The sequence below is a fragment of the Aspergillus brasiliensis genome, assembly GCF_001889945.1.
Source record: "Aspergillus brasiliensis CBS 101740 unplaced genomic scaffold ASPBRscaffold_1, whole genome shotgun sequence".
NCBI classification, from domain to species: Eukaryota; Fungi; Ascomycota; class Eurotiomycetes; order Eurotiales; family Aspergillaceae; genus Aspergillus; species Aspergillus brasiliensis.
Window position 1 is genome coordinate 1,657,682 of NW_027137442.1, and position 19,725 is coordinate 1,677,406.

At 52.0% G+C, this 19,725-nt stretch overlaps 8 protein-coding genes across 8 annotated transcripts; 3 read left to right on the forward strand and 5 right to left on the reverse strand.

The window, feature by feature from the left end:
- Positions 1-2,228: 2,228 nt before the first annotated feature.
- ASPBRDRAFT_36592 (uncharacterized protein) lies at positions 2,229-3,631 on the reverse strand (the record flags this gene model as incomplete). Its single annotated transcript, XM_067623534.1, has 2 exons — positions 2,835-3,631; positions 2,229-2,767 (listed from the first exon to the last, which is right to left on the reverse strand). Coding segments are annotated over exons 1-2 (670 nt in total), but the record flags the coding sequence as incomplete, so codon positions are not given.
- Positions 3,632-3,679: 48 nt separating this feature from the next.
- Positions 3,680-5,689, reverse strand: ASPBRDRAFT_237071 (ferritin-like domain-containing protein). The gene is made up of 2 exons (XM_067622024.1): positions 4,977-5,689; positions 3,680-4,920 (listed from the first exon to the last, which is right to left on the reverse strand). Exons 1-2 carry the CDS (start codon positions 5,451-5,453, stop codon positions 3,895-3,897), a joined length of 1,503 nt encoding a protein of 500 aa, XP_067484610.1. The 5' UTR covers positions 5,454-5,689; the 3' UTR covers positions 3,680-3,894.
- An 844-nt stretch (positions 5,690-6,533) lies between these two features.
- On the forward strand, positions 6,534-7,926 carry ASPBRDRAFT_236822 (SDR family NAD(P)-dependent oxidoreductase). Its single transcript, XM_067622023.1, has 2 exons — positions 6,534-6,782; positions 6,859-7,926. Exons 1-2 carry the CDS (start codon positions 6,710-6,712, stop codon positions 7,668-7,670), a joined length of 885 nt encoding a protein of 294 aa, XP_067484611.1. The 5' UTR covers positions 6,534-6,709; the 3' UTR covers positions 7,671-7,926.
- Positions 7,914-9,035, reverse strand: ASPBRDRAFT_112617 (isopenicillin N synthase family dioxygenase; the record flags this gene model as incomplete). Its single annotated transcript, XM_067616673.1, has 2 exons — positions 7,914-8,891; positions 8,961-9,035. The coding sequence occupies 2 exons, from the start codon at positions 9,033-9,035 to the stop codon at positions 7,914-7,916; spliced, it is 1,053 nt and encodes a 350-aa protein (XP_067484612.1).
- A 752-nt stretch (positions 9,036-9,787) lies between these two features.
- ASPBRDRAFT_190675 (amidohydrolase family protein) lies at positions 9,788-10,992 on the forward strand (the record flags this gene model as incomplete). The annotated part of the gene is made up of 2 exons (XM_067620271.1): positions 9,788-10,778; positions 10,832-10,992. 2 exons carry the CDS (start codon positions 9,788-9,790, stop codon positions 10,990-10,992), a joined length of 1,152 nt encoding a protein of 383 aa, XP_067484613.1.
- A 48-nt stretch (positions 10,993-11,040) lies between these two features.
- ASPBRDRAFT_36598 (uncharacterized protein) lies at positions 11,041-12,914 on the reverse strand. Its single transcript, XM_067623535.1, has 4 exons — positions 12,798-12,914; positions 12,343-12,744; positions 11,162-12,286; positions 11,041-11,106 (listed from the first exon to the last, which is right to left on the reverse strand). The coding sequence occupies exons 1-3, from the start codon at positions 12,883-12,885 to the stop codon at positions 11,205-11,207; spliced, it is 1,572 nt and encodes a 523-aa protein (XP_067484614.1). The 5' UTR covers positions 12,886-12,914; the 3' UTR covers positions 11,041-11,106; positions 11,162-11,204.
- A 718-nt stretch (positions 12,915-13,632) lies between these two features.
- On the forward strand, positions 13,633-14,943 carry ASPBRDRAFT_190677 (putative cell cycle control protein (Cwf23); the record flags this gene model as incomplete). The annotated part of the gene is made up of 1 exon (XM_067620272.1): positions 13,633-14,943. The coding sequence occupies one exon, from the start codon at positions 13,633-13,635 to the stop codon at positions 14,941-14,943; it is 1,311 nt and encodes a 436-aa protein (XP_067484615.1).
- Positions 14,944-15,211: 268 nt separating this feature from the next.
- On the reverse strand, positions 15,212-19,467 carry ASPBRDRAFT_112391 (decapping enzyme complex catalytic subunit DCP2; the record flags this gene model as incomplete). The annotated part of the gene is made up of 3 exons (XM_067616647.1): positions 15,212-16,570; positions 16,950-19,351; positions 19,437-19,467. The coding sequence occupies 3 exons, from the start codon at positions 19,465-19,467 to the stop codon at positions 15,212-15,214; spliced, it is 3,792 nt and encodes a 1,263-aa protein (XP_067484616.1).
- Positions 19,468-19,725: the final 258 nt, after the last annotated feature.

Sequence of the window (19,725 nt, forward strand, 5' to 3'; positions counted from 1 at the left end):
TCTTGAGGTTAAGTTTGAGTCCGGCCCGTACTAGTGCCGCAATAGTTTCGCCTGTCGTTTCCACTTTTTTTTCCTTTTTTTTTCCCTTTCTTTGTTTTCTTTCTTTCTCTTTCTTATCCTATGATGGTATCATTTTCTATTTGGTTCTGGAGCGGATTTCTGAACCCTGGACTAGTGCGATAACTAACTAAAGTCGAATGGCATGGATGGATTTTCAGCTCTGCGCCACATACACGGACACGGACACTCTGTCTTGCCACAATGGATGCTGGCTACGACTATCTAACTAATATGGTGGGCTTTTTGCGATAGTGTTCTATCTTTTTCTATCTTGGGTTATTGGTGCGATACTAGATGAATACTTTGTATCTCTCTGACTGAATTTCGAGTGCAATTGATCTACTATCTACACGATCTGCACCTTCATCCGGTTTGTATCTCTATTCCTCTTTCTCTTTCTCTCTGATCCTCGGAGAAATGGATGGATGGATCACCATCACGGCCCAACTCACTAGTTTCTCTCCAAGCCCCAGCGCCGCCCTCGTGGTCGGGAGACTGGTATATACAATCGCTTCGCGGATGATGATCGATTGGATCGCGGGACAATCCGATTGTCATCCACTTTTCCCTCAATATTTCCTTCTTCTTTCTCCGCCGGTAGTCCGCTTGTGGAAGGTTACACACCATCGGCTGTCAACGAACTCTCGATCCGTCGCGACTATTGAACCAGATACGCCATGTTGCTTTGTTCGGATTCTCCGGCTTTTCTCTCCGTGTGTCTTTGCCCAACAGGGTTGTTGCTCCTATCGCTATCGTTGGGCGTGGTCACCGCTTGGATCGCGAATCAGATCTCGGATCGTCCATTTCGCCATCCATGGGGCCATTGACTTGACTTTCCCTCATAATTTTCCGCCAAGTTCTTGTAGTAATAGTACTCTGTAGTAGCGATGGCTTCAAAGTTCAGCTCAGCTCAGCTCAGCTGTTCTGCTCTGCCTTGTTGGAGAAGCCAGATTTATCCGGCTGAAGTTCATAGCCACGGGTGGCACCGTAGCAGAGCCTCGCCATGGCGGCGCATCCTCCACACTTGGCCCCAAACCTGACACCCGTCCGCTGATCGGCATGTCATTGCGGTTGGGGGAAGTGGGTGGTCCCGCGCATCACTGGGTCATGATTTTCCCTCCCAACAACTCCAAGGCGCACGAGGGAGGGTGAGAGGGTGGACACCGAACATCGGACAGGAACTCTCTGCAGCCTGCAGCCTGCATCCTCAACCTTTCTCTTTTCTCAGAAATAGATTGCATGAGGAGAAAGGCTGCGCCGGCACTGCAACGTGCAGGTCATGTGACAGGGCCAGGGAACTAGCTGCAGCCACTAGAACGAGTTAGACACACGCCATGTCAACCACCGCCTGTTCGTAAGCTCTTCTTTCCCTCTCGCCCGTCGGTAATATTCTCCCGGTCCAGGATTTCCCTCCCAGCTTGGCTCTACTGGCGGTCTCCTCCGGAAACGACGACGCCGCATCGCATCCAACCGGTCATCCTGGCAGCTGCTGCCTGGATCCTGGCGGCCCCCAAGGGGTTGCATTATGGAGTAGACACTAGTCGCAACGGTCTTCCCACTCGACTGCATTGCCACGTCGACCGACATGGTCCAGGAGGGGTAGACTAGAAGCACGATTGACATCCATGTTCGCAATGGATGGTCATGCTCTCTCAAACAAACCCCGAGTCGAGGATCTAACCGAGTATACTTCGTAGTGAACAAAGAAAGACAGCATTGTTGGCGCAGTTTCGGGATTCACTGGACCCCGATGTCAAGACCGTTATTTGATCGAATTTTTATTTTTTTTTTATTTTCTTTTTCTTGTTTCTTTATTGCCCTTTCCGTCTAAGGCTTCCAAGTCTACCCAGTTGAGTCAGGTCATGTTCCATGTTCACATGCGACCGGAATTTCCAAGATTCACATTCGAGTAAAGAACTGCCGTCCAGGATAGCCTATCGTTCAGGACCGGGAGTCCGGCGGTCATTCATGGCCCAGAAGCAGATGCTCATCAGTAGCTGTCGTCACCGACTTCTGCACCGTACGTGCGTGATGAAGCAACCGATGTTGTACAACATCAAATGTGATTGAGTTTGCGATTCCCAGCCTTCGACAATGTCAGTGGCGGTAAAGATGGCGGTAAACCTGGAAGACAATAAACAAGAAAAAAAAAAAAATAAAAATAAAAATAAAAACAGAAAAATAAAAAATCGTTGCAATATGTCTGCAGTGACGTGATAGTATCTGCTCCACGAGAGAGGGGAATTGCACAGGACTATCCTAAAGCCCGCCACTACTGGCATTGTGCAACTCCGCCGCCCGACCGGTGCTGCTGGTGCATATCGAGCTACCATAACCGAGGGCGCCGGCGCAGGTCGAGTCCCAGACCAAAGGCATGTCTGTCGTACCAGGATGTAGCTCCTTTCATCCCTAACGGACGCGCAAAACGCGCGATCCGGGCGTTGATCGATAATCTCACTCAGCAGTTGTTTGCTCTTTGCCCCGGTTTTCTATCAATCAGAGTATCCCGTAGCCTTTCCACCATACCCCCCATGCTAATGGCCCCAACGCCCCGATAACGGCTGCCCCAAACGGTATCTCCAAAACGCTCCAGATCCAGATTGTCCCGATGGCTGGCGCCCCCCTCATCACCGCGTAGTATGGTTCGTCGTTGGTGATGACCATCAGCTTACAGCCAAGAGCCACCGCCATCGGCAGGAAGACCATGGTACGTAATGCTGGAGGGAAGAGCAATTTTCGGACGAATTCTAACGACATTTTCTCGCTGTCCCAAGGCAGAAGCGAGACCCCCTCAGTGGACTTCGACCGGCCAGTGCTGCCGATGAAGGAGACAACGTGTCCATGGGCAAGATGGACAAGCAAGGTCAGCATCGGAAAGGCCACGAACACTGATTCGCGGACGAGGGGGTCTAGTTCGATGGACTCGGCATATTGATGGGCTGCGAGGTACGCGAGTGTCAGGTGGAGGGTGGTCAGGGGGACAGAAAGCAGCAGCGTGTCGATGACGGGCGGGATGGGATGGTCGGATTCTTCAGATTCGTCTTTCCCCTCCTCCTGGGTAGAGTCTGCTTCGTCTGTGACTTCTTCCACTCTCCGTATATCCTGCCCGTTTTTTACCGCAGCCAGCTCCGACGCACTGAGGCCGGAAATCTCCCCAGTCGCGGGGTCGATGGTCACAAACCGAGGACTGGAGTCAGAGGCCCCCGTCGGGGCGTTGGCCTGGCCTAGAAGTTCACTTTGTCGTTCGGATATAATTTCCATCAAGGTCTTCTCTTTGCTCTTCGGAGGATTCGGTGCAGGGCGCGCGAGGGGGATTGAGGAGGGATCAAACGTGTCGCTGTCGACAGTTGTCGCTGCTGCTGCTGCTGCTGCTCGTCGCTGTTTTCGGTTCCTCGGACCTTCCATGGTGCCGGCGTCCTGTAGTTGTGCGTAGCTATTTATTTGCGAGAAAGGGGGCGATGGTCGCGACGAGACGAGAAGCAGGGGTTGTCTCAAGTGAAGCTCAGGTGTCAAGTTGAAATGATGTATCACCGCCGGAGTTAAGCGGGGTTAGCCGCTGTCCGTCTACAATTAGAACACAATAGATAACTACCGATTCTCTGCTACACTTCAGTATAATGTAGACTCCAACCATGTTTTTAAGAAGCCTAATACAGTCCAAGTAATCAAAAATAATAGAGATACAAATAGTTCAGCAGCATGAAGACTTAAAAACTCCCTTGGCCAGTCAGAAACCAACTACATCGTCGAATGAAACATCGCAAGAAATCAGACACCTGAAAGACGGCCTTTCCTGGTAAAACGAACCCTCACCAAACCATAATTCCCATTCCTTTAACCAGACTGGTAGAGAGCCGGCCCAGCGACCACATGAGGGTTGATCATGCTGATGTTAAATGGGGTCACGAAGAGGTCGGTATCGGTAATGGCAATGAACATGGTGCCATTAACGGCGGGATCACCTGCGTAGGTTTCAACGTTGGGCTGAATCGTCGATCCAGACCTCGAGCCGTTGAGAGTCAACTCAGAGTAGGTCACATTCAGCTGCGATACCCACGCCACGAACTTCGGAGCTCCAGCGGTAGTCGAAGTCACATAGCTATTGTTTGGCCCAACTGGCTTTCCTGGAGCGTCCCAGGACAGGAAGACTTCGCGACCGGGGAATGACAGAGGGTTGGTGCGGTTGTGGGTGATTGCCGGTGAGCAGTTAATGCCCGGGGTGTTGTTGTTCAGGCAAGCTTGCGAGCTGGGGACTGCGGTGCTATTTAGCACGTTTGTGCCATTGGTGATAGTCTCCCTCCAAGCATCAGCGCCGTTGATCCGGACCGGGTTTGGCTGGTTCAGGATAGACAGCGCTGGGAAGTTCTGCCATGCGAGGCGCGTCTGGCCTTCTGGGCAAGAGGCAATATAGGGAGCAAGCAAAGTCCAAGCCCAGGACTGAGGAACACCGACCTCAAACCAAACGGGCATGGGGAAGAGGCCCTCAAACTGCCTGAAGATCATTTGCTGGCGAGCCTCCGTGGTGATGGACAAGGTGAGAAGCGTTGCTGCTTCGCGGGAGTCCAAATGGGACAAGAATCCATACACACCAGCCTCACCGAAGCGTGTAAGCTTCTGGCAGAAGTCCAAGAATTCGTGGACAGTGGTATAAGGGTATACGTAGTTGCACTGTCTAGGTGCCTCTGCGCCCAGGATGTTGGTCAACATGGTGGCATGACCGACTTCCTGATCAGCCATGAATTCGATCAAGAAACGATCTTCCGCTGTCAAACCCGCAGCAGTGAAGTCTTCAGCAGAGAAACGTGCCAGGCCATCGTGAAAGAGGTCGAGTTCGATGTACTCTTGGTACAACGCAAGAGCCTGGTATCATGTTAGCAGGAGGAAGCTATGAAACGGTAAAGGCAACACAAACTCACCAAAGACTCGTAGTCAAAGTCACTCTTTGCATTATAGACAGGGGTAGTCCCATTCGTCCCCACGCCCCCTGCTGGGATAAAAGGTCCCGGCTCCGGGCTATGAAGCTGACCATCACTAGGGTATGTGGTCGCCTCCGGGGGAATGCCCAAGGGCGAAATTCCAGGGCCGATAGGGCCAAGAGTGAGTGCACCAGTCGTTGTCGGTACTCCAGTGAACGGAGTGTGGGCCTGGCTCGTGGAAAAGGTCACGACAGGCGGAGGAGCTACAGTCGCAGGGGCAGTCGCAGGAGCAGTAGCAGGCGCTGTAGCGGGGGCTGTAGCAGGCGCTGTAGCAGGCGCAGTCGCATTACCAGGTGCGGTGCCAGGTGCAACGCCCGTCGCATTCCCGACTTGCCGAGGAATGTTGAGGCGGGGATATGCCAGAGTCAAGGGCAAAGAGCCCATTGAGCCAAGCAAGATCAAACGATATAAAGTCATGCTGATCAGCGGTTGTATTCGAGAAAGTTAAACATCCGCAGTTTGTCTGAAATCCGGAAGCTCGACAGGCACCCAGCAGGTACATAAATACGTTGATAGCCAGCACGTCGTGCCCGTCATGTCCCCTCCCATTTGTGACGCAATCGGGCAATCATTGTATTCACGACTGTCTGCAACGGAGAAGTCATCCACTCGAGCTGTGGAAACAGGGATTTCCAGTTGAGCTCCGGATGCGCGTGGATGTAACCTCCTCATCATCCATGACCCTCACGGAAGGCGACGGAAATATGGAACGCAATGAACCTCCCTCCGCAGCCCGGCCATGGCTGACTCTTCGAAGAAAAGAGGAAAATTAAGGTATCGTCCAAGATCTGAAGAAAATCACTTGGGGGAGGATTCGGTACGGTGGTCATTACACTCTGCCACAACGCGTGGCTTTCGAGAATGCATATGGGTCGGACAGACCGAATAGAATGGACCCCTTCAGGAACGGACGGATATGCGCCATAATCATCACTCAGGGGAAAAGTAAGTCGTATCACGTAAGGGAGGGTTGTACCCTATCACCGTTGCAGACGCCGGATTCAGGCCTCGTTATAGAGCCTGCGGTTCTCTACAATGTGTCAGTCTGAAACCAGCATTCAGTCTGTCACACAATCGCTTTACTTCAGAACAATGAGGGGAGTAACATAGACCGGATCAATTTACTCATAGTATGGCTGGATGTCCAATGGTTAGCTGATTCGTTGGCATCGCCATGTGGTTGGACGGAAATGATATCCAACGGAATAGCAGCCCGGCAACATAGCAGTTGCCGCACAAGGCATGGATGTGTTGAATGGCAGCTGTTTCCGGCCGTGCCCGATATCAGCCGCTTAGCAGGTAGCAGGTAGCATGCTGCCATCGTTGCTCTTATGATGGCTAGTGTCACGAATATAACCAGCGCCAGTCGTGAGCTCACGCCGATGGTATGCTGCCCGCGGGAATGCCACTCACCGTGCGACAGCCAACCACTTGCTTCGGTCGCTCAAAGATGGAGCATGCAAGATACCCAATGTAGAAGAAGCGGTAGTAGAAAGTTTGTCAGTTTAATCAGCGTCATTTGACGCGGTCTCCACATTGATATGCCCGATTGAGCCCGCTGCATCGCCCTCTACGAAACCTGCTTTTTTGCGGTGAACTTTTGTCCCCCTCTTGCATTCCTTCACCACAGTTCCCTCCGTAAGAGAGTGGACAATAACCTTCGATACTAGATCATGTCGCATTTTAATGCTGCCCAGTTGTTGTCGGTCGAAGGACTGGTTGTCGTCCTAACCGGCGGTGGCACAGGTAAGCAGAGCCCCTTACTGCCACTAATTCGTCCTAACTGACTATTTGCAACCCCCAGGATTGGGTCGCTCGACAGCCCTTACCCTGGCCGAAAACGGTGCTGCCAAAGTCTTCATCCTCGGCCGCCGAGAGGAAGTTTTGCAAGAGACTGTGTCTCTAAGCAAAAAGGACACCATCATTCCAGTCCGGGCGGATATAACCTCGAAAGAATCTTTGCAGGCAGCCTATGATATCGTCGCAGCACAGACAGACCATGTCGATCTACTCATAGCCAACAGCGGCTATGGGGGCTTGCCCATGTCGCCACCAAAGCCAAAGCCGGACGGGTCAATTCCAAGTCTTTCTGAATTCCGAGATCATCTGTGGTCCTCTCCTGAGGAAGATTTTGGGAAGCTCATCGACATCAATGTGAAAGGGACATTTTTCACTGTCGTTGCGTTTTTACCGCTGCTCAACGCTGCAAACGAGAGAAGGCCGACCCCCGTGAAGGACCAACCCCCAACACCAACTGCACAGGTTATCATAGTCGGTTCGGTGGCCGGTCATTTTCGAGTCGTGCCTTATAGCATCGCATATAATATTTCCAAGGGGGCGGTGCATCATCTCATCAAGATGCTGTCCACCATTTTCACGCCGTACGATATCCGTGTGAATGGTATAGCACCGGGGTTGTTCCCTTCTGAGATGACAAAGACAGCGTTTGGGATCACCAAAGCATCAGCCTCGGACGGCGCCTTTCCCAAGAGTGAATTGCCACCCGGTCGAGCTGGTCGCCATGAAGAGTTCGCGGGCTTGGTTCTTTGGATGGCTAGTCCATCTGGGGCGTATGCCAATGGCAATATCACAGTCATCGACGGAGGTTGGCTGAACACGTTGCCGAATTGTTAGTTACTTCGGTACGAACTTGGCTGGCACTGAACACCAAACTCAAAGTCAGGTATATACATAAGTATGCATTGAGCTAGAAAGGTGATTGCAAAAGACCCAATACATAATGCTATATTGTTCGAGAGCAAATGTGAAATACGATGCCTAGACACGCTGAGCAGAATATTAGTTCAATGAATGCAACCTGCAGCCACAATGGCATGTTATGTTCGAATCTCCCGTGCAACCCCCAACAATGAGCCTTTATATGGTCGCTGTTAGTCGCTGCACTAAGTAGTCGCCCGTGGTAATCCCAGGATACTTTGCAGGGCGGGTCTCCTCTTCGTAGGTCCCAGGAATGGCTTCAATGAACTGGTTCATATTGGGATTGCAGAAATATGCAATGCTGTAGCGATCCGGGTAAATAGTGGAATCGTTCTCTTCCTCGCCGATTGCTGCCGGCGGCTCGACGACTCGGTGTCGGGTGCTTTTGATGATGTCGTTGGACCACCGAGCCAGCAAGTCGCCAGCATTAACAACCACGGTGTCCGCAATAGGTGTCACGTCCACAAAAGTGCCCTTGGGACTACGAACCTGCAATCCTCCACGGCGATCCTGAAAGAGGAGCGTGATGGAACCATAATCGCTATGCTCACCGGCTCGAACTTGTCCCGGATTTTGCTTGAAGACCTCCTTGGGCACTGACGGATAATGAAGCAGGCGCAGGTTATTGTCGCCCGCATCCACATAGGCATCGAAGAAGTGCTCCGGCAAGTGCATACCCAGTGCAATAGCCCGCATGACCTCGGTGTGGAGGGACTTGCACATGTCAAAAAATGACAGCATCACCTCCTTAAAGTCCTTTCCTTCATCATCGATGTGGTCGGGCCACCGATTGGGAAAGCCATCCACACCTTCCCGGCCTATCTCCATAGTCTCTTTCAGGTCGGGAGTGGTTCGAGAAGCCCCAGCCGCGTCATCGACCGTGCTTAGCTTCTCTTGCCCAGTCTTGACGTATCCACGGTTCGATTGTGGGGTAGTCCAGCACAGACCATCTTTTTGATCCTGCGATCGACTGAAGAAGCGACCAGAAGAGCCAAATACGCGGGAGACAACGGAAGGAGGGATGCCGTGGTCTTTGAGATATAGGAAGCCGGATGATTTGAAAGCGTCTACGATGGACATGGCGACCTCGTGCTTATCGGCGGGGGTGCCATTAAGGAAAGGCCCGAAGTCGATGATCTACGGAAACATCAGGTGAGACAAGACAGGACACACGCACGTGGAGCGAAGGACCAAGGAACTACTCACTGGAATAACAAGGTCATCCTTTTCCACGGCGGTGGAAGCTGGATGACACTGCTGCTGGGGAAGATTCCCTTCCATTGCGGAGATGCACGTTGACTCCAAGTAAGAGAAGATGGCAACAACAACACAAACGATCAGAGCAACAAGATGGATGCAAAGGCTTTAATATCTGGGATTGAGATGGTCAGACAAGGAAACAAGATGGCGCAAGGGAGGCTCGTGCAGAAGACCGTGAGATCACTTATCTGCCGTGAACCAAGGATGACGCTGGGGCAAGGTCCAGTGATTGGGCAATAACGGAGAAGCAATCGGCGGTTAAAGCTCCTCAAGTATGATAAGGCCCAACAATCAAATCGCGGGGCAGGGACGGGCAATAACCATGGCAAGATGATAGGCAGGTGATGGGTGATACGGAGTATAGTGATCGGAGATATGGAGATATGGGGGGATGCGCAGCTGGATTGCTTATCTGGTCAGATTCGGGGTTTTCATCCGGCCAAGCTGCAGTGATTATCAGTCAGATAGAACTGCAATCTACATCAAGATCAGACCCTGATCTTGGAGATAACAAATCAATGAGTTTATCGCTGCTGAAGAAGAGAGAAGAGGAGAGGAAGAGAGAGAGAGAGAGAGAAGTGACTGCAGTTGATAAGTCATCCTTGATGCATCTCACATGGCTTTACCCCTCATTTGCTGCACCCTCTCATAGTTAAAGAGGGTAGTTAAATCAACAACACCAACAAACAACGATTGTTCGTCTTTTCCTCCTCCTACTCTTCTTCTTCTTCTTCATCAGCGTCATCTCCTTCACCCATAATAATAACGCAAAGATGCCCCCTCTAATCGTCGACATCCACACTCATGTCTACCCTCCTTCTTATATGCATATGCTACGCGCGCGCAAGACAGTCCCCTATGTCCACGATCCAGCCAACAATGCAACCCCTCGCCTCATCATCCTTTCATCTGACGACGATCCGTCAATCCCCGTCGATCAGCGTGGTCGTCCCGTGGATTCGTCCTATTCAGACATCAACGTGAAACTGGCATTTATGCGACGTCACGGAATCAACTGCAGCGTGATTTCGTTGGCCAATCCTTGGTTGGATTTCCTCGAGCCGGACGAAGCCCAGACATGGGCAGAGCGCATCAATGATGACCTCGAGGCAACTTGTGCGCGGGTGAATAACGATGCAGACCCAGACAAAACAAAGGCACTTCATGAAAAGGAAACGCTATTTGCTTTTGGCGCGCTCCCGCTCAGTGCACCGAGCGCCGATATCGTCGTGAACGAGATCAGAAGGCTGAAGACATTGCCCCATCTACGAGGTGTGATCATGGGGACAACAGGCCTAGGTAGGGGGCTAGATGATAGTAGATTGGACCCTGTCTGGGAAGCATTACAAGATACGGAGTCAATGTTGTTCCTACACCCGCACTATGGGCTACCGGACGAAGCCTTTGGTGGCCCCGAAGTGACGAATCGCTATGGCCATGTTCTTCCCTTAGCTCTAGGGTTCCCTCTCGAGACGACCATTGCGGTGACGAGGATGCTGTTGGCGGGAGTCTTTGATCGCTTCCCGCGGTTGAAGATCCTCCTGGCTCATTCCGGAGGCACGCTTCCTTTCCTTGCGGGTCGGATCGAGAGCTGTATCCTTCATGAGCGCAAATTTATCGCCAATGGAGGTGATGTGCCCGGTCCGCAACGGAGTGTGTGGGATGTTCTGAGCACCAATATCTATCTGGACGCCGTGGTCTACGGCACTGCTGGGCTGAAAGCAGCTGTGACTGCAGCTGGAGGAAGTGATCGTCTCCTCTTTGGTACGTTTGTCCCGAGCTGCTTGTCTGCTATAACATAATTAACTTCAATACAGGAACTGACCATCCGTTCTTCCCTCCTTTGGGCAAGGATGACGAAGAATGGCCTAGTGTGACGACCAATTACAAAGCGATACATACAGCATTCGAATCAGAAGGAGATGCTGCAGCTGGGGTCTTGGGGGGCAACGCGGCTCGCATCCTAAACTTAAAATAGTCATAAAAATATAAAAATAGCAAACGTTGCACAACATGACTCCATCTGTTGTGTGCTTGCATGGAAACGTGTCAATGAACTGCAGATCCATAGATATGCAATATGTAAGTATTCCTATCAAGGTCAGTTAGTCATACATGTCAGATGGACGGAAAACCCAGCCTCATACCTCCGGACTGGTCGAGGCCGGACTGCGGCCAGAACCACCACGTCTACGTCTTCGGGGAATTACTCGCAGCTAGCACCTCCCAACCTATGAGCCTCCAAACTTCTTGAACATACCACTCGGGTACGGATTGCTGGGGAATCTGTGAGCAAGTCTGAAGTCGTTCAAGGTCCCGTTCGTTTGGCTGGACAGGGTATTGTAGTACCTCTGGCCAAAGCTTGTCGGTGCCAAAGACTGAGTGAAGCAGGGTAGTTTGTAGCTTTCGCTTGAGTTTTGCAGCCAGCTGCTTGTTTGTACACCCGTGACTGGGATCTGAAGACATAGATGGAGCATCTTCTAGTAGAACTAGAATCCTCTCCAATGGCCAGATAAGGATCTTAGCCTCCATCGCCGCTGCTGGCAATGTGATTTCATCCATGTCAATTCCTTCCAGATCCCCTGGCAAAGGAAACTTGGTAGTATCCATCTGTAAATCAGGTCGCAAACGTAGATCGTGGAAGACAAACAAGGAGAGAAGCTGCCCCACGCGACTGAGAAGTACGAAGAGAAACCCTTCAAGAACATTCTGTTTAGCTACACAGTCAATGTCGAGCGAGAGTGCCATCCTACTCAGAACTAGGCTCAAATGCATGGCTACCTCATCTTTTTCCTCTCCTTGCCTCTGGTCATTGTCACAATAGCCTGTTTTGGGCCGCTTTGCTTTTGCCTTCTGTCTCTGTCGAGATGATTTTGCGTTTGTTTTAGACTCGCGAAGTTGCTGTTCGGCTTTGATCCTGCAATGCTGGCCCAAGGCTTCAATGATAACCTCATACAAGCGAACTATATGGTATGTAACTTGTCCAGCATCTCGCAGTTGCTGTCCAGATGCAGAAAGTTTCTTGAAAGTCTGGATTAGGATTAGAAAAGCGCTCTCGGTGCTGTTAAGCACAGCCAGTATATCCGGCTTTTTGGGCTGTGATATCGTTTTGGTTGTTGATCGGGACACAATTGGTTGTTCAATCGCACCAAGAACATTCTTTGTTGCGGTATCGCAAAGCTCCACTGTGGCCCTAACAATGCTTGAATTATTGGGTCGTTTCTGCAGAACTTTCTGTAATGCATAGAGTTGCCTCATGAAAGGTGCAGTGACTAGAAAGGAATTTTCGTCAGCATATTTTTTGCATTGGTGTGACCGGCAAACAGACATTGCTCAGAAAAGCCTAAATGATCGACCACACCGCCAGCTAGTCCTGCAGAAAGGGTATTGTTAAGCGTCGAGGCGTCCGTTCGAGAGAAAGCCTGGGTCTTTGCTCTCTTCCGTGTTGTAACACCACTGCCGGAAGCAGCGTCTTTTGCAGTAGCCTTGCGTTTCAATGTAGCTTGAGCGTTTTCTGCACCAGCAATATCTGCACCTCGGAGCCGTGCAAGGAGAGACTCATTACGTTGCTCTAATTCGTAAATCCGATCCAGTAATTTGCTTTGTTCTGCTTCGGATCGTTCGTACGCTTGTTGCCAGAATGAGACGCTGTCGAAGAATTTGTCATGGATGTAGGACCTGTCAATTAAGTGGGTGCTTTTGATGTGATGACGAATCTGCAGTAGATGCTCTAGACTTTCAATTAGCCTGCATATCTGTCATAAAAGCGGACGGAAGTATTGCCTTTAAGATCCACACCCACTGGCTTGAGCTTGACGATGGCCATTGCAAGTGCTAGCTGAGCTGGCGGAGGGATTAGAGTTCTATCCATCTTTACTCCGTACTTTTCCAATAATTTGAGGAGAGACGATCGGCGAAGTGGTGTCGATGATGCATCAAAGTGTCAAGTCGAATTCATTAGGCTCCTTCCTCATATGGAAGGCACGTGTGCGGCATCAAAACCAAGAGAGAAATCGTCTCAGTCCATCACAAATCGCTTGGAATACACCAAATTGATGCGTTCGTGTGATTGATGGTAATAAGCTCTATTGAAGCTACTACATCCGGTGATATTTCAGGTGAGGGACACCGAGCATTGTTGAGGAGTTCTGAAATTGTTCCAGCTGTAGTAGTATATATTTCGAAGTTCACCATGGAGGAATGTACCATGATATGAAGTACTACCAATGGAAGATAATTCTACACACATGCCGCCTAGTAATGATTGGACTAAAAATCATCACAATTTGAAAGAGAGCTACTATGAGTCCTCCCTACTGAACTTCGACATATATGCCAGACAGAGAGAACTCTCTTCCCTGTTACTTGGACTTGTTCGGGTGGATAAGGTGATGCCGAGCCAGACCCGCCACCGCCAGCGAGGCCCTCCGCCAAGTCCGACATGAAGCTTCATCTGTTTCTGCCAACACTTTCTTTCCTCTTTCATCTCAGCAACGCAAGCCCTTCAAGAGGCGTGCATCGCCAATAAAACACCAAATTGAACAAAACTAGCATCCATTGAAGGAAATTTCACATTCGACTTCCACAACAATAACGCGACGGCCAAACGCGCACCACCATGGCCTCAAAAGACGACCTCAAGGCCCACGCGGCCTCCAACGAAGACTTCTACGCCCTCCTCGACATTTCCCCCGCAGCTGCAGAATCAGAAATCCGTCGCGCCTACCGCCGGACTGCACTGAAATACCATCCAGATAAAATCGCGAACCCGACGCCTGCAGACATCGACAAGTTCCACCTGCTCCAGATCGCCTACGATGTTCTATCCGATCCGTCCGTGCGGCAGCTCTACGATAATGCGCGTGAGGCGCGCCAGCGCAAGCAGCGCGAACGGGATATGATGGATGCAACGAAGAGGAAAATGAGGGAGGACTTGGAAGCTAGGGAGCGCGCTGGGGCTGCGGCGATGGGTGGCGCTGGGGCGCAACGGGGTGTGAAGCGCCCCTGGATGGGGAGTGGCGCTGAAGACGATGCTGAAGCTAAACTGCAGAGAGAGATTGAGCGGATTGCGGAGGATGGACGGCGGCGACGACGAGAGGCGGAGGAACGGTTGAAGCAGGAAATGGAGGAGGAGGAGAAGCTGATGCGCCAGGAGGAGGAAGAGGCACAACGGGCGGCGGACAGGAGTAGCCAGAAGGTTGATCGCTCGAAAGAGGGTGGTACGAATGTTCCGGAACTCGAACGAGGTGTCAAGGTGCGTTGGGTACGTGAAGGACGCGGGCTGGACCTGGATAAAGATCGTTTGACTTCTCTGTTCGCGTCTTATGGCAAGATCGAGAATATCCTGCTCCTCAAGGACAAACGACAACGCCTTGGGGATAACCGCGAGAAAAAGACGGTTGCCACAGGTGTGGTGATCTTTGCTTCCATTGTCAGCGCCCACGCCGCTGTCCTGGATGGCGAGAAGAAGGTGCGTCAAAGTGTTGGGCAAGCGGACAGCGACTGGTCTGCCGTTGAATCCGTCTTCTGGGCGTCTGGCAGCCAACCCGACCTGGGCGCAGAATCGAACGGCTATTCTTCTGCCTCCACTCCCTCCCAACAGGGCACCAACTCAGGGCCAGTTCCTTCAACTGCACCACCCAAACCGACCTTCAACTTTGCTGGTCTGAAGTCAGCAGCGCCTGACGCTGCTGGCAAGAAACCTGGAAAAGCACCATCTTTCGGCTCCTTTGCAGCCGGCGCGGCAGCAAAGTCATCGAAACCTGCGCCTGCTGGCTCGGCCAATGGCTCGAGCGCCCCGAGTATGGAGGAGCTGACTTTGATGCGATTACGGAACGCGCAACGAGAAAAGGAACGCAAAGCCCTCGAAGAGCAGCTTAGGAAAGAAGATGAAGCTGCTGATGCAGCTGAGGCTGAAACCAAGGTCTAGATGCGGTATTCCTCTCAGCCGTGACGAGCATTTACAAAGGCGTTATATGGTCGGATGAACCCAAACAGCAGCATTAAGTGTTGCGTTCTGTATTCTTAGAAACTTCATTTAAAGCATAGAGATACCCTCACGTTTTATACCATCAAGTACTTGCATTTTCCGCTAAACGAGACATGAAGACATCGTAGTTGAATATACCGGTATATCTTTTGACCATATATTACACATTTAGTCTATCGTACACTCAGTGCTGACGCAGTCATTCATTTCATCGTGACTCCTCCTCCTCCTCCAGTTGTTCCAACAGCTCCCTGGCCCGCTGTGCCTCCAGTTCTGGGTTACGGCCATGGTTCTTCTTCACGCCTCCATTGTAGATGTACTCTCTCGTCCAAGCCGGAACAAGTGCTTTCAACTTCACCTCGCCAGACTCAGACGATCCATCTTCGGCCCCAGTCCACGAGACCTTGAACTCCTGTTCAGGACTATACTGAGTCCCCTCCCCAGTCAAAGCAACATCCGTCATCATCTCCAACCGACACAAAGCCAGTCCGATGTTTCCAATACCGCCCAGGAACTTGCCCGCACTACGGCCCTTGCGCGCGCTGACCTTGGAGATATTCGACCCCGATGGCGGCAACTCCACCTCCACAGAGGGGTCGTACACGGGCATATCATCGGCGGCCGACCCCAAGTCCCCTAGACTCCCATCATACAACTGAACCGGCAGTATACGCTTCCTCACAACACCCGTATGATGCGTCCGGATCGTAAGTTCCTGACCGACGTAGCACCCCTTGCGGAAATCAATGCCCCGCATCATATCCATGTTCGACTCTAATGGAAGCGCAGACTCGCGAATGATCTCCGACTGCCCTTCCGCAACGCCATGCAACATGCGGCGCACGGTATACGAGCCCAGATCCACCTCCGATCCATAATCATGTCCTTCTGCCTCCGCCAGATGCGTCCTCAAGTCTCCCTCCCCGGGAGTCACAAGCCTGGATCCGAACCCTGGTGCGCGGGTATCCACACATCCGGTAACCGACGAGGAGGACGAGGCAAAGGGCGAGAATGATTGAGAATCCAGGTTGTACGCTGCCCACCGCGGTTCACTATGGTCTTTCCATGAGGCCCACACAGTGCGTTCTCCCTCATCCAGGGCACGTAGCTTCAGTTTCGCGCGGAGCTTATGTTTCTTGAGATGTTTCAGAAGACCCGTGACTTCGCTCTTGTCCACTTCCACAAGCCATGCGTGTTCGTCCGGTGATGTGCCCTCTGCCTGGGGTAGTGGGTAGAGGAAGGCGTCGTTGAGCACGCGGCCTTGGGAGTTCAAGAAGGCAGTGTAAGAGCCTGTTCGACGGGTTGGGCGGTTCGGGTCGTTTGTGATGAGCATATTCTGGGTGATTAGACCTTGAAGATACGAGGTACTATCTATGCCCGTTATGGAGATTAATCCGCGGTTCGTGAGACGTGCATATCCGGTTGCTGGCGGGGAGGGCGGGTTCGGGGTGCTGGATCGTGGAGCGCAACGTTGGATCGTCGTGGAGAAGTATCGATTGCGGCTGAGGCATTGCGCACATATTGTGCGTGTAGATGGGCTAGAGCGCATCATGTTTGTGGAATGATACTGAGATCGAGTGTGCGTAGCGTTTACAAATCAGAGACCCATGAATGACATCGTCAAAATGGCGGTGGGGAGGGGCAGAATATGGAACATGACATAATCTGTCTTACGTGCTAACCGAAAAGGGCGAATTTACTCCGCAGGATGAAAGTGTGGACAATATCAAATTAAACTCAAGATCGTGAAGCAATCGACCGCTAACTTCATCAAAGACGCATATGTATACCTGATAGGCTCCTATTAAGCAAAATTGACCAGGCTACTTGTGTCCTTTAGCGACTCCTTCCAGAAACCCAAGCAAGAAAGCTTTGTTGACAGGCGAAGAGACCTTATTGGCGCTAGATGCCTGACTATCCTCCATTTCACGGGGCGTTTGGCCCACAGTGGGAACAACGGGCAAATTAACCGGTGATAGAGGACTAACAACCGAAGAAGGCTGGGACGGTTTCGGAACAGACGCGCTCAGTTCCGCTGGAGAGATATTCGGGGAGACAGATGATTTGCCAAAGAGTGATAGGAGCATCTCCTTTTGCGCAACAGTTTGACTTGGTCGGCGGTCGAAGCTGGGTTGAGGCTGCGCATGCTGCACGGATTCAGCAGAACGTGCGGCGGCCTGTTGATCTTGACTCTCAGTGAGTGCAGTCCGAATCGGGAGAAGATTGATCGCATTTGGATTATCGGAGCGTCGTAGAATTTGCGGCTGAAAGGGTTTCGGCGGCTCCGGAGAACTAGGTTTCGGACCACTAGGCTGGGAGGGAGGACGGGAGGTCTGCGGAGAAGCGCGTGCCGAGGGTTGTTCCTTCTTGGCGGCTTGCGGTCTTGACAAGATTGTGATAGGGGCCGTAACAGACGATGTCTGCTCAATTCTGGGTCCTTTGCGATTCGGTCCATTCTGTGCCTTTCTCAAGGGCTTCTGAGATGCAGGTGGTAGAGTATGCATAGATGGTCCAGAGGCCGGCGCAGAAGCCCATGGACTAGCCGCAGGCGAGCTGCGTCGCGCAGGGCTTTGGTCTCCCCGGGGTCGTTGCAGGACTTGTTTTCTAGCGGGGGACACTGACTGACCCGATAACTCGACTGGCCCAGAGGCAGCAGGAGCAGGAGACCCCCTGAGCAGATTAAGGAGCTGATCCTGATGCTGTGACGATCTTCGTTCATTGGCTTGCGCCGCTCCAGCATGTGACACCAAATTGGCCTTGGGTGTCTTGGGTGTTTTGGCCGAGTCATCCTTGAAGACATTCAACAGAGCCAGAGAATGGCTCGTAAGTTTCGGAGGAGGCAGCTTGCTCGCCGGTGGCACGGTCGCACCTTGGACTTGTGAAGGCTGACCAGAATGAGAAAATTGAGGATCGCCCGTTCGGTGGTAGGGAGCAGGGGCGGCGGCTTGACTCTGCGGAGCGGGGGCAAGTTCCGCCAGTGAACCCCTGTCCTTGTAGAAGTCTGGTGCAAGCGGCTGCTGAGGGGGGAATACTCCGTGAAAATCGCCCGATGGCCCTGGAGGAGCAGCAGCAGCAGGAAGTGGTCGTTGATTCAACGGGTCATGAGACATTGTATTGGCAATGGATGCTGGTAGATGTGGCATAGGGCCGTGATTGGGCTGTGGGTAGGACGGCAAGCTGGGAGGCACCCCGACATGAGGGCCTTGTTGAGGAAAGCCCGGGAAGAAGCCTACCACGGAATAAGGCCGACTCACAGAAGGCATACTTCCTGGGAGAGTGGCTGGCGTCGATTGCTGCTCCGGAACATGGGCTTGTGGAAGAGATTCGCGAGACGAGCCGGTCCTCAGCAGCTCTAGAAGAGCATTAGATTTAGAGGCATTAGGCCCGGAGACCTGCGCATGCATGACCGACGATGGGTTCTCAGAAGGAACGACATTGTTAATGTTGAGAAGGCGCTTAAGATGAGCAGAGGCGTCTTGAGTTGACGCAACTTCGGGTAAGTCACTGGGAGTAGCCATTTCCGCAGCGACCTGGTTCGGTGTGAAGCTGTGCATGGCATGGGAAGCTTCGTCGATCGACATGTCGTTCGGCATAGGCAGCTTCGGACCACCTGGCGTCTTTCCTTCGAGCCTCTTTTGTTGGGCGATCCACTTTTTGAGTGGATGCATAAACGGAGCTACCATGTAGAATTTGTTCGCATTGGCAACGACGAAGCCTTGATCTTGCTGTTTGCTCTTCTTTAGGGTCGGCAACTCCGACAACTTGTACCACTCGATCTTGCTGATCTCCTTGCGGGTGCGCGGCTCAAAATGAGCATCCTGTGGCACGCCCCGAAAAACGTACAGCCTCATGTGCTGCTCTCTCATGGTGATTTCAATGAACTTGACATCTTTCTCATCTTGGACCAATCCAGCTTCCCGAACGTCAAAACCGGTTTCCTCGTAGACTTCCCGAATGGCACAGTCGATGTCTTTCTCGTCTTTATTGATTTTGCCTCGGGGGAAACTCCAGTTGGCACCCTTCTTCCAGCCTTTGACCAAGACCACCTCATCCATGTCATGGTTGAGCATGATGGCACCGCGCACCGGAACCCGGGTTTTGTAGGCCAGGAATTCAGAGAAAGCGGTGATGTGATGATAGTGCGACCATTGGGACATCAATGGGCAATGCTGAAAGATGCGCAAAGCGAAGGCTTTCAGGGACAAGGACGGAAGAGCCGGATCCAACGGCCGAATGAAGTCTTCGTAGAACCATTGTGCTTCTTCAACCTGAAAACAGATTCGTTCCACAGATTCAAGCTCTTCCCGGGGTAAGTTAATGATAAAGCGAACACACAAATCATCCAGCCCTGCCCGGAGCCATCCTAGTTAGCACAGCCGAGGTCACCGTAGCCACGCGGGCGGGGGAGACAAAGCGTCTAAGGCGAGACTCACAGTCTTCCAACTGCATCTTTGTTTCTGTCATACTGGACAACGTGCTCTAGCATTTCAACAGAGGTAAGGACAGGCAAGGAGTTCTCCGAGCGTCAAGCGGAGAGAGCGCGAGGCGGGAGCGAACGAGGACTGAGGGGACAGCACAGCGCGCTGCAGCAGCTTCAAGGAAGGGTGCTTGGCAAGCGCCAACCCTGAAGCGTACTTTTGCAAAGAAGGCTAAGGAGGCAAGGATTTGAGGGCAAACCAATGGGTTATCTACCTCCAACCAAGAGAAGAAGCGCTGATAGGT

What these genes read in the sequence shown, in the direction of transcription:
- ASPBRDRAFT_237071 (XM_067622024.1), bottom strand. Translation starts at nt 5,453, where the DNA reads ATGACTTTATATCGTTTGATCTTGCTTGGCTCAATGGGCTCTTTGCCC. An exon ending in ACTTTGACTACGAGTCTTTG is followed by an intron (nt 4,921 to 4,976) that starts GTGAGTTTGTGT and finishes ACATGATACCAG; the next exon opens with GCTCTTGCGTTGTACCAAGA.
- ASPBRDRAFT_236822 (XM_067622023.1), top strand. Translation starts at nt 6,710, where the DNA reads ATGTCGCATTTTAATGCTGCCCAGTTGTTGTCGGTCGAAGGACTGGTT. An exon ending in CCTAACCGGCGGTGGCACAG is followed by an intron (nt 6,783 to 6,858) that starts GTAAGCAGAGCC and finishes GTCGCTCGACAG; the next exon opens with CCCTTACCCTGGCCGAAAAC.
- ASPBRDRAFT_36598 (XM_067623535.1), bottom strand. Translation starts at nt 12,885, where the DNA reads ATGGATAGAACTCTAATCCCTCCGCCAGCTCAGCTAGCACTTGCAATG. An exon ending in AGTGGGTGTGGATCTTAAAG is followed by an intron (nt 12,745 to 12,797) that starts GCAATACTTCCG and finishes TTGAAAGTCTAG; the next exon opens with AGCATCTACTGCAGATTCGT. An exon ending in TTTAGGCTTTTCTGAGCAAT is followed by an intron (nt 12,287 to 12,342) that starts GTCTGTTTGCCG and finishes ATTCCTTTCTAG; the next exon opens with TCACTGCACCTTTCATGAGG.